General features: G+C 37.0%; 1 protein-coding gene across 20 annotated transcripts in view; it reads right to left on the reverse strand.

Annotated features, from left to right (window-relative positions):
* Positions 1-399: 399 nt before the first annotated feature.
* The window catches only part of LOC127964594 (tensin-1), a 282,126-nt gene continuing 269,736 nt past the window's right edge, over positions 400-12,789 (reverse strand). For 15 of the 20 annotated variants that reach the window (XM_052564840.1, XM_052564837.1, XM_052564846.1 and 12 more), the window contains 7 exons: positions 10,330-10,407; positions 9,592-9,663; positions 8,656-8,682; positions 7,395-7,563; positions 7,205-7,273; positions 6,442-6,471; positions 400-4,085 (listed from right to left, as the gene is read on the reverse strand). In XM_052564840.1, coding sequence (XP_052420800.1) covers positions 3,947-4,085; positions 6,442-6,471; positions 7,205-7,273; positions 7,395-7,563; positions 8,656-8,682; positions 9,592-9,663; positions 10,330-10,407 — 584 coding nt within the window. In that variant the 3' untranslated portion in view covers positions 400-3,946. The remainder of the gene's footprint in view (positions 4,086-6,441; positions 6,472-7,204; positions 7,274-7,394; positions 7,564-8,655; positions 8,683-9,591; positions 9,664-10,329; positions 10,408-12,789) is intronic. The other 5 variants (XM_052564839.1, XM_052564844.1, XM_052564849.1 and 2 more) reach the window with 1 other exon arrangement.

Raw genomic sequence — 12,789 nt, forward strand, 5'->3', positions numbered from 1 at the left:
TGTTTCATGATCTATAGTTGAGGGAATTACATCAGATCAAGTCTTTGTTACTGTATTTCATGCATTCCTACCCTTAATCCATAAATGTTCACATTACACATGTTTATTTTGGCTGTGAAGAAGAGAATTTGAAATAATGCATGGCCAATCTACAGCGCTTGACCTGCCTCCGAGGTTTCTTTGTGTGCGAGTTTATTTTTCCGTCTCATTTTCCTCGGTATGTGACCGAAGTGCAATGGAAAAAGAGGCTTGGCCTCTGAAGTGATTGGTACTGTGACAGTTACATTAGTAAAATCAAATACCTTTCATTCAGATCCGGTAATGAAGTGTAACGCTGCACCTCATTCACATGATTAACTAGAGGCGACGCTTCCAAGAAATGCACAAACCAGGACACTCTTTCTAGCAACAGTGTACTTTAATGTAACTGATTTGGATCGCTCTTTAATGTATACTTTTTTTGCCAAAACAATACAATGAGGCTGTAAAACATGAAGCAAATAAAACGACGTGGTTCTGTACAGCAATAGTAGCTCATTCACACATTCTAAGTCTGTTAATGAGTGGACATAAAAAAATATAATAACACAACACTGCTGACTAATACATGGAGGAGTGCGGAGCTGATTTTGATGGAAGGTCTCTTTCTTTGACTGCCTAAATGTTTTCAGGTAAATGCAAACACTTTGTCATTTCTGTGTGGTTTGGAAATGACTGTTTGGATAACACAGTTTGCGTCGTTTATCTACGCCTGAGCACCAAATTAAAAATCCAGAAAGTCAAGCAAAGCAAGTAAATATATATTCTAGTGTGCATCATCACTCTTACACCATGTTTACACCAGACACGTCCAGCACCATAAATGTAGATGTTTCCCATTTTAATCAACTGAAAGGCCTACACTTTCTAGATACTTTAATCTGAAATCAAATCATTTCACTTGCACATTTAATACATGTGCATAAATTAACTATTGCATAACTTGATTATTACATCAAAGTCAGATTATGAAATTGCCTTTGGCCTGCTATTTTAAACCATACTGTAAGTACTTAACTGTTGCAATGAAAAATTGCATCCCATGCATGAACTGATTGCACAAAGTGGCTGTGTTTACAAGAAAGTCTCTATTGTCAAACAGCCCGTGCAAGTCAGTTTTAAAATAGGATTTTATTTTCCACAGATTTCTTTATTTTTATTGAAGCGTAGCCTTGAGCTTCCAGTGCAGGCATCCTCACGACTCTGGACGCTTCCAGAGTAAACACGGCGTTGCTGTTAGGATAATTGAAGCGGTCATATTTATTAAGATATTATGAACTTTTTCAGCTCTTGATCATTAAGTGCTTTGCATTCTTTTGGAGCAGTTTTGTAAGGCTAAACACAAGGGAATCATGGCAACCAAACACAGTGGAACACGTCATATAGCATGTGCATCGAGTCAAAACAGACCCCCGTGCCAAAAACAACAAGCCGTCGTTCGCACACGACCAGACAGTGATCAATTCACAAACAAAGGAATACAAACGTGAAATCAAATCTTTGGCAAAAATGAAGTATTTACATACATAAAAGCAAGACAAGGGACAGTTTTCAGGGCGGCATGGGCATCCTGCTTAAACTAAAGAAGTGTGTGTGGTGGGGTACGTTCTCTGCAAATCACAGTTAAAACACTGCAGTATTACTTTTCATCTAAATTTAAGAAGGGTTCAGAACGGGAGGATGCGTAGATGACGACATGGCTGGCAATACCTGACAGCGCCTCAGGATGGCAGTATGAAACAATACTGAATTCTGCCTGAGAGAATCACTGCGAGGGGCCAAACAGTGGCTTTCACCGAGGGCTGAACACTGGGAGGGAAAAGATGCCAAAATAATAACCATAATACAAAAATAAAGACACTTCCTTACTTTTCTTTACACAAAACCTCTTGCAGTAAACAATACAACCAAGCACTGGGTAAAATATGGACAAACCCAGCGACTGGGTTGTTTTGACCCAGAAGTTTGGGTTAAACATTTTTCGTCCATATTTAACCCAGCATTTTTTAGAGTGGTGCAAAAGCAAAGTCGATGTCGATCTAAAGCTAAAGGAAAACGACGTGAGAAAAAACATCCAATAATGACAAGCTTTCCAAATACATACACTTTACACCATACATCATAGCACACTTCTCAAAATCTCACGATTTCGAAATATTAGCCAAAATAAAGATTATTTCTTTTGGAGGCTAATCTTTATGTAGACTATACAATATATCTATAGGTAAATGAGTTAACATGGAGCAAAAAAAAAAAAAAAAAGTAGCAAAGACATAATAACACAATAAATATTCAGTAAAATCGCTTTCTGATGTATTTTTTTTTTATATATACTTAGCTTACTTTGGGGTAGAATGATAGTGTGAGTGTGTTTGAAGCGAGGCATAGAGACACAGTGACTGATCTACACCTTACTGCCAGATACACAATGATACACACTCAGACCTGAACAGAAGAGAGCACAACAGCGGCTCATGGACGCTAACAACTGCAGACCAGGAGATAAAAGTTGATGCTTGACACGTGCATAAAAGATCTCAAGAAGATTATTGTGTTCAATTCAGCTCAGGAGTTACAACTAGCTGCTCGGAAAGTGACATAGAACAGCATATCAAATCAGACGTCCATCCATTACTGTGACTGTTCCCAAATAGAAAGAGCTGAATGTAACATTTTGATTCATGACGGAGTTTTGGTTCCTTGCCACTGTCGCCTTTGGCTTGCACACGTGGGGTTTATTCAGAAAACTATTATCAGTTTGACTGCACTGACTATCTGATGATTTCTGAATAAACCTGAGCTGCCTTTGAATTCATTTTAAATACTGATGAGCTTTCCAACATTGACACTGTTAGTGAACTAAACTGAGCCAATATCGAACTAAACTGAGCTGAATCTTCTGTAATGTTGCTTTTCAGCTGAAACTAAAGTTCTTCCATAATGAATTTTGCAAATGTATTGGAATTTCCTGTTTTATTTCTGTGAAGCTGCTTTGAAACCGTCTGAATTGTATAAAGCGCTAGGAAATAAACGTCTCTTGAAATCTATGACATTATGCAAACAGCTGCACCCAGATGAAGAGAAATATTCAGTTTTTAGCATTTATTATTATTTATTATTTATGTATTATTTTTTTTCCCTGCTTGTCACCTCTCAGTCTGACTTCAAATGCCATTGTATTGCACTTTCCTGAAAATGAAGACTTTCCAAATGGAAACCGCTGGATATTTATGGACCAGAAGTGAATGGAGAAGCTGAATTGCTGAAACAACTCATTTTCTCTGAAGCGCATCTTTGAGGATGGGAATATCTAACCCTTACTTTTATCTTCTGCCAGATCTGCCACATGCAAGGGAACTTTAAAATCCCCACAAGGTTTTAAGTGTATCCAGAGTGGACTCTTAGTTGGCTTATGAAAAGGTCTTGCACTTGTAGCGTGAGAAACAGGAGCCGCTTTCAGAAGGAAAAGAGGTGATGCTTCAGTTCATATGTACAGTTTTAACGAAGCAGCCGTGGTTTATCAAGATATACAAGGACGCTTGGATAAATGATTGGTTTGTCCTGACTGCTCTCTTATCTTTGGTGCATCAGCCCCACATTTCATCCTACTCATCAACCTTTTTTTACTTTTTCTTTTCCTTTTTTCTTAAAAAAAGAGCAACAAAACCACCGACATCATTTCCACGTTCCCTCCAAGTGAGATGAAGATCACCTCCCCTCTGTACTTCACTCCTCTACGCCCACCCTGCACTTCCTCTGTCCCTCTTCCTCACTGCCGTCCAAATAACCCTTCCTCACACATACACACAGCCTCTCAGCCAAACATACAGAACGAAAAACAGACATTTAAAAAGAATTCAACAGAACAAAATGAAAGTCCTCCGGAAAGCAGTGGCGCAGGAAGAGTTCACCGCTTCTGAGAGTTGATCACTTTGGAGACGAAGTTGACGATGGCTGTGGCCGGTTGATCTGGATCCATCTCGGCGAACAGGTGACTGACATTGTCTGTCGTGCTGCCTTGCTTTCTGGCCACAAAGCCAAAGAACCTGTGAAGAAGAAGAAAAATATCTTAATGTATGTATTATAATAATACACTGTAAGATCAGGAGCTAGTGAAGACTTGAAACTAGTAAGAGAGATTCACAGCAGTACTTGGATGAATCTTAGAAAACATGTCCAGGTCACATTCCACCCCAAAATTGAAATAAATTTTTCATACAGATTTATGTGACTAATCACACATTAAAACTTGTACAATCAACATAAAGGAAGAATAATTTTAAATAATATGTTCAATGAGTATAAGAATATTGGTAACACTTTAGGTTCCAATTCTTACTATTAATTAGTTGTTTATTAGCATGGATTACTTGAAAATCACACTTTTAAATCTCACTGACATTTCCAGGCTTTCCACAACTGGAATACCAGCACAGGAATAAGAATTGTCCTGCATGTGCTAATTATGCTAATTTTTTCTGAACTGAACATGTTCTTAACAAAACTTCCCCTGCCATTCTGACTATCATGATCCGGTCATTAAACTTCTGTTTATTCACCACCAGATGTCATCATCCCATAGACAGTAAAAGAAATGGACACAGCGATCACATTGGAACTCAATTGAGACAAGTGAAGCCCATTTTTAGCATTTTTTTAGCACTTCCGTTTCTGACGCACAGACTCAAACTAAGCTTGATGACGTCAGCAACTTGTCTGACAGATGTAAATGTTCTAGTTGCTGTCCGTGCAAACTGCCATCGTTAATCTTGCAGAGACGGCGAGCTTGAGCGGGGAGTTCTTTGGCGTGAGTGAGCGGGAGTAAGTATTCTGATTAATTATTTTGTATAGTATTTTAAAATGTACGCCATATTAAGTTAATTGCCTGCGAGCTTCTCCTCCTGTCTGTACGGTAATTTCTCTATTGTGCGACAGATAGTGGAGTGGTTATGACGCAATCGTTAGCCTATTTTTACAAAAACTTTTTTCCGTTTCTACGGGGCCATAATGTAACATAGAAGGTAATGGGGTCCTTTATACATTGTCGTGTATCTTTAAAAATAAATAATGGACAAATGGAGTCTTTAAACACCTCAGATGTAATGTTAATCGCTGTCAAAGTGACGCCAAAATTAACGGGAGTCAATGGGATGCTAACGCAAGTAAAGTTCTGCTACAAGATGGCGGCACTAGGCCGACTTCAACTTCCGGTCGACTTCCTTGCCGCCTGCATCATCCACAACAGAGACTCTCACACTACACAGTACACCCTGGACTACATTTCCCATGCTCCATTGCACCAATCACATTCACCTGATAACAATCACACCATCCATCTGAGACCAATCACACACACACAACACAATCATCAGACACGCTTTATAAGCATTGGACTTCCCCTCACACACTGCAGAGTATTGTTCTGCATATATCCCTCTCCTTGCGATAGCTGCGATACCAAGCCATTACGAGTTTGTTTTCATAGTCTTGCTTGACGGTCTAATCAGATTCAATATTCCATGCTAAGCTAAGCTAGAAGTGCTATTTGAATGGATTCGAAAACCGTAAAATTAAACTGTTTAACTCCAGGGGAGTTGTTAAATGAGGCTATTTTCAAAAATAGTGGAGTGTTCCTTTAAATACACAACCCTGCTCTGCCCTCAAATGATCTAAACATATAAACCCAGCAGCATTCTTTATTCTGTCATGATATTAAACCCAAGCTACTCCTGAACCACAACAGCAGAATTCATGTTCATGCCTATAACATAGTGCTTTCATCCTCAGCTCAGTCCAATGATCGGTTCCTCCTCTTTAACATATCTGAACCCTGCATCAACAGCAAAGTTCCAGTCCGATCTCTTTCAAAAGCAGCCCAGATCGAGCCATGAGGGCTGTCACATGCCTCATTGCTCCAGGAGTGTAAAGTGCCTTGTGCGTGAAAACTCAAGTGCTCAGTAAAGAGATCTGATCAGATTGGCTGTGAGAGGATCATATCATATAATGTCTCTTTAAAAGAGCTCACAAAAAAAAAAAAAAAAAAAAAAAAAAAAAAAAAAAAAAATCACACCCTCAAGTTGTTCCAAACCTGTATGAATGTATTTATTTTATTTTAATTTATTTTATTTTATTTATTTATTTATTTTTTGAAGCATTTATCCTTCATGTATGTAGTGTGTGGCCTCTAAATCATGGCACAGGTGTGTGAGGGTTGGCAGGTTAGCGTCATGCTCTTTGATGATCACAATCCTGCTCAATCATCACGATAGCCCTGAGCACAGGCACTCTATCCCATGATGCACAGGGAAGGGGGAGCAGCTCTTGGGACTGATGCATATCTAAACTCAGATAACAGCATCTGCTACGCTGCAAAAGATCAAGTTCACAGTTATCGAAACTTACTTTGCATTGCCACCCTCTGGTTTGCTCCACCTGGAACGACATTGAAACAGATTATGAATGTTTAACTTTGAGCAACTATAGCACTAATGAAAGAAATGAAGAAAAAAAAAAAATAGGAATAATAACAAAGTATTCAAGGAACACACAGATCCCTTGCAAGGGATAAAAATCAATACAGTAAAAACAATAACAGCTTTACTAATCACACATTAAAAGCAAGTTGCAAATAAAACAGATTTATTTTTACGTTTCATGATTAATTTAATGTGTTTGTTACTTTTTTTTAAATTGTGAAATTGTTATTTTCCTATATATATATTCCTACATCTTTTTTATTTAATTTTTTCAGTCTAGTAGTAGCCACAATGGTATGATTTTCTGAATTGTTATAGTGTTTTTATTTAGTAAATCTGTAAATTTTTGAAAAATCTTTTTTTTCCCACATAGTTTATTTATTATATACTGTCTTTTATTATTTGTGTTTATGTCTATAATTCCTTATTGGTTATGTTTGATGCACTGTAGGATGAGAAACTAACAAAAATATGTATATAATGTGACAAAAAAACGTAAATCTTAAAACTTGAGGTAACATTTTTCAAAATGCCTTGAACTGTAATATTGCACAACATTAACAGCAATATGGCTTGGCAAGCACAAACATAATTCTGATCCTGTCGCCAGATCCACTGATAAATATATAAATGCTGTGACATCGACTGCTGTGGCTAAAGTTAATGCTAATGTTTCAGGGTTTGCTTACTTCCTCTCCTGTGGATCAATGTCACAGAACGTGACCGTGCCGAGGGGATAATGACGTCTGAAGAAAACCCTGTTGAAGAAATGACGGGTATGTGCTTTTAAAACATGTTCAGATGTAGCTCTTGAAAACATTACGATTTAAACAGGAAAGAAAGAAAGAAAGAAAGTAAGAAAGAAAGAAACAAACTCACTTTCTCTGGTTGTCAGTGAGCGTTATGCCTTGTGCCGACACCTTGAAGTGAACAATGGTGGCAGAAGGTGTGGGACTGGATGCAATGGTTTCTGAGATGGCCTTGGCGATGGCCTGAGGCCCAGTCAGAGACTCCATATCCACAGAGTTTATGTACAGGACATTACATGCTGAGAAAGACAAGAAAACATGCATAGATCAATGACCACTCTGGTATCTGCAGAGAAAAAAATTACAGCTGCATTATGTAATGCATATATGCCTTAATAAACTCTGATCTTCATACACACTGTGATTTCATCAAACACACACATATCATTAGTACATTCTGCATATGCAAAACCCAGTGGTTCTCAAAGTGTGGGTTGGAGGTATAAGCCTAAAATGCTAAAATATCATTCATATCCACATATTAAAACATGCTATTTATATATATGCTAAATACATTTTTATATATTTTCCATTACATTTAAATTTTAGTTAAATTTTTACAACAACAACAACAACAACAACAACAAAAAGTTTAATTTAATTAAAGTTTTAATCGAATATTTTAGAATATTTTATTTTAAGATAAAATATTCAATAAAAGAAATATTTTTTTTAATTTAATATTATTTTCGGTTAAACTACCCCTTCAACGTTTCTCCTGCAAATCAGTATTAATTATTTATTGTATTTGTATTTTTATTTACAAAATACATCTTTGAAATATTCTATGCATTTTTGCATGCATTTTCTCTTTTTATTATTACAAAGACCTATCTTAGACTTTAGAAAATACAGTAAATGCAGGTAAGGGTTTTTATTTATTTATTTTTATTTATTTTTTACCAAGTACAATTTAACAGTTGTATGTACTTTACTAAAATATGGCAACAGCTGATTAGCATGAATGATTAGGAGGACTCAAAACTTTTCTTGTCTCAAAGGTGGCATTGAAAAAAGAAATTGAGAACCACTGGCATCATCTATCAGTAGATCCATGCATAGTAATCTAACATCAGTCATGAAGGAACATGCCATATTCATTTAGAAAGGTGTTCTTGAAATACAATCGAGGCCTTGAAAAAAAGCTGAACACAGAGGAGCCGAACAGTTTTTAGCAGACAGGGGAAGGTACTTCTGGAGGTCTGGACCATCACATGCACAGACAGTAGTAAAAGAGGAGTGCGGTTCTCTCTCTAGACACGGCAGTCAAAGTCAGGTTAAACACAACAACAGATACATGAATAAAATACGCAAAGCATCACTGGGTTTACCATGGGAGTCAGCTGGACTCTTCTGCCCTAAATCATTTCCACAGAAATGACACCAGGGTGGGGAAGAACAGGGCAGTTGGTTCAGAGTTGATATCAGATCATAAACAGGTAACAGAGCTAGTTTGACTGCATTAACACTTGGACTAATGGAATAAAACCCTCATTATAATGTATCTAAAGAGCATAATAGAGATCCACGATTCATATAAATAAATAGATTTACTAGAATTACTATTTAAAAAAAACTGAGCAGATTGTTCCTTATTTAGGGGATTTTGCTGAATGAAGTTATAAACACATTCAACTTTAATGCATTAAAAAAGAAAAACAGCTTTTAAAGAAATTAAATATTACCTTTTTACCTAGTAAAGATATACCTTTAGCTCTATAGAAAATATCTAGTTTCTCATATTAAGTTAGAGCAAGAAAATCTAAACTTTTTATTAAATAAGTTCACATTCTCTGGATTTTCGTTCATGCACTTACATACAATTTCAATGTATTAAATCTATCAACATTCTGAATATTAGCTGTATCAACAACATTAAAGGCATAATGTTGATAACCACTAAATATAATTGACTAATCCCTCAGCTTTCTTTTCCTTTTTATTTGTATTTTTTTCAAAACACTGAAATACAGTCCAGCATTTCCAATTGTAAAAAAAAAAAAAAAATTGTTAAATGTGCTTTAATGTTTATTGTCTGGCCCTCGTACTTCTTGTGTAAGTGCCTTACTGTAACTGTGATTAATGCCTTTTTAAAACAATGAAAGTTGAAAAGGTGGTTTTCTGTGGTACTGACATTATGTCACAAATCGGTAGATCTTAATTTGAAGCTGGAACATTGCATTTAAAGAGTTTTAACGTTAGATGAATAAAAAGATAAAAATACTTTATTGTGATATACCAATAATCACTGATGTAAATATTCTCACCTGCACTCTGTTTGAGCATCTCTTCCGCCGGGTTAGTTGGCGTTGCGGTCTCAGATGACTCCTCCAGAGGATCTGTAAAAATCACAACGGGTCTAAGTTTAGACTCAACACATCCTGTCTGTTTAACCTGTCATAGTGCTGCGAGAATTGGTGCTATGCCAGGAATCAAAGCTCCTGGCTAACACAGTGTTTGAAAAGGCAGAGATGCACACATAAAGGTGTGTGGTTTCATGACCCCTGACACTTGGATGGCATATAGCAGTTGGCTGAGGACGGAGGCTTGCTGAACGTGCAAACCTCAATTACTCACACCGGGCAAACAGGACATACATCATCATGACAGAGAGCAGCTAAGATAGGTCATGATGAGTGGGCATGTACAGTACATACACAAACACACATAAAAGTCACTGTGGAAATATGTGAAGCATGCATCTGGCTTTACTTTTGTATTTCGATACATTACATTTTGCTTTACATTCAGGTTTTAAAAAAAGAGTTCATATGGCTAGGCTTCCATCCTTGAGTTTTTATGCAAACTGTAAAATGTAATAAAAAATAAATAAATAAATAAAAATGATGAAAATACCAAGCTGCACACAAAGTCCATTTGTATTTTACTTATTTACTTAAAAAATATTTAAAAAAAATATATATATATATTTTTAATTATTATTATTGTCTTTTCAGACTTTTGGAGCCCACTGTCTGTGTAGAGAAAGTGATATGACGTCTCACCTCTGGTTGGTATGACTAGTTTGCAGGGTAGAGCCAGAGGAGTGATGGAGTGCTGGTAGACCAGTGCAGACAGACAGCCTGAACACAGAGGATGAAAACAAAATTGGGGTCAGATTTATGAGCGGAAATCAGAGGAGGGCATACTCTACATTACAACCCCCTGAAGCGGTCAAAATTTGATGCCTGGCTTTGACAATCCATAAATCCATGTTGTTGACCAGTTTTGTCAGCGAAAGTTGGGACATTCATACCGGCACATGCTTTAACCTCCAGAGAGTCTTAATTTATTAAACCTCTGCTTCAAATATTTGACTATATTAGGAAAAACAAACTCTGGAGAGCCTTTGTTTGGGCAGAACGTGTCCTACTGCTCGTGATAAACAGCAGAACTTCGGAAGCAAAGTGTCCAGGTTAATTGTGGAAAGAAGTCCTTGTTGCCAATTTTAAAAGTTATTATCAGCTTGTAAACTCTCTTCCTTCAGCAATCAGATTTTATCAACACTAACAGGAAATGAAGACGGTTTACTTCAAGGCCCCTTTACAGGAATCGTTCACTCCTAAACAGCTGCTCACCTTTATGTTGTCCCAAACCTGACCTCTTCTTTAATCGGAGGAAACAAAATAATCATTTGTCCATTCTTTTTTTTATTATTTGGAATTAAACGATGACAGATGCACTCCAAAAAAAAAAAAAATAATAAAAAAAATAAATATATATATATATATATATATATATATATTAGGGGTGTAACGGTTCACAAAATTCACGGTTCGGTTCGATACGATACACTGATGTCACGGTTCGGTTCGGTTCGGTTCGGTACGTTTTAGATACAGCAAAATGCAAAAACATCTCAACTTTTCAGAATGCCGCAAGCGCACCGCGGGTCATGTGACAAGAACTAACCAATCAGCTTCATCCTTTCCCATAACAACGTTGAAAACTCAGCCAAGATGAAGGAACAGCTGATCATAGTTGTATATGGATTGCAATTTTGAAATAAATTTAGTAGCAGAGCTACTGCAAGCGATTTTTAGAGCTGCAAATCCATTTATCCTTTGCTGAAATTTCCGCGTCTCATGGAGAGAGCACGTCACAAAGTTGCTTAGCAAAGACAGACGCCTCATGAGCGCTTCTGCCCGAGCGCTTTGGAAAGGAGGAGAAAGACGCGCTTAGCGTTTTCCACGCGTTTTTAGGAGCGATATGTGAACGGCCCCTAAGGCGCTCGCTCACTCAGCACGCGCTGAAGGCTCGTTGCAAAATGTCTAATGCATTTAACAGACCAGAAATATAAGATCCTAAAATAACCAACAGGTCTGGTGTTTGGGTGCACTTTGGATTCCCTGTAAGCTATAATACTGGTGTCTAATGCTGCAGGCATAGTTTGTTGCGTGCATGTTTCTCCTTTTTTTCGTCTTTTCCCAGATACTGACACAATAAGGTGATGTCGGCGTAAATGAGTTGACATGTTTCAAGTATTCACGCTGGTGTTTTTTTTTTTTTTTAAAGCAATGAAGCAACCGCGCGAAGCCCTCACTATATAGGATTTTAGAAAGAATGCAGAGCACTAGTGTAGTGTGCAAACTTACCACAGTGTGGATTTCAGAAAGTGTGCAAAGACTTCACGTGCACACTTACCATAACATGGATTTACAAATAATGTTCTAAGGAGGGGCTCTCATGTCACTCTGATCGAGCAGCTCATAGATGGAATCATGCATCTCAAACAATATGTTTGAGAGTCATCTTCTTTTTCTAGTCTGTTAAACGCATTGGCCATTTTGCAACGAGCCTTCAGCGCGTACTGAGTGAGCGAGCGCCTGACTGAGTCATAACATAACATAAACATAAGTTGGTGTTTTTTTCTTCTTCGGGAGTGTCAGGGGCGTTGCCTGTTACGTCGTTTGGGTTATTGGGCTACCTTGTTGAACGCATATCATTATATTTCTCTTTTTTTTTTCCAAATATAATTAATTAGTCCAACGAACCGTTCGGTATACATAATGCGTACCGCGTACCGAACCGAAAGCGTCGTACCGAACGGTTCAATACGAATACGCGTATCGTTACACCCCTAATATATATATATATATATATATATATATATATATATATATATATATATATATATATATATATATATATATATATATATATATATATATATATATAAATGATCACAAACGTAGTTAGTATGACTGGTGTATTCTAATTCATTTATGCTTTCTGAACCCATATGACAGTTTTACGTAACACAAAGAGTAAAGTATTTGTAGTGGAAAATAACCACTATTTTGATCTTCTCAGCACATTAAGCTATCATATGACTTCAGAAGACAACTTCTATGATATGTTTATGGAGCTTTTGCTCATTTTGATGGCCATGGTCATTGTGTATTTACAGGAAAAATGAACAGCATATGTCTTTGGAGTGATATGCAGATGAGAAGCTTTTCTTT

The sequence above is a fragment of the Carassius gibelio genome, chromosome B9, assembly GCF_023724105.1.
Source record: "Carassius gibelio isolate Cgi1373 ecotype wild population from Czech Republic chromosome B9, carGib1.2-hapl.c, whole genome shotgun sequence".
In the NCBI taxonomy this organism is placed as follows: domain Eukaryota; kingdom Metazoa; phylum Chordata; class Actinopteri; order Cypriniformes; family Cyprinidae; genus Carassius; species Carassius gibelio.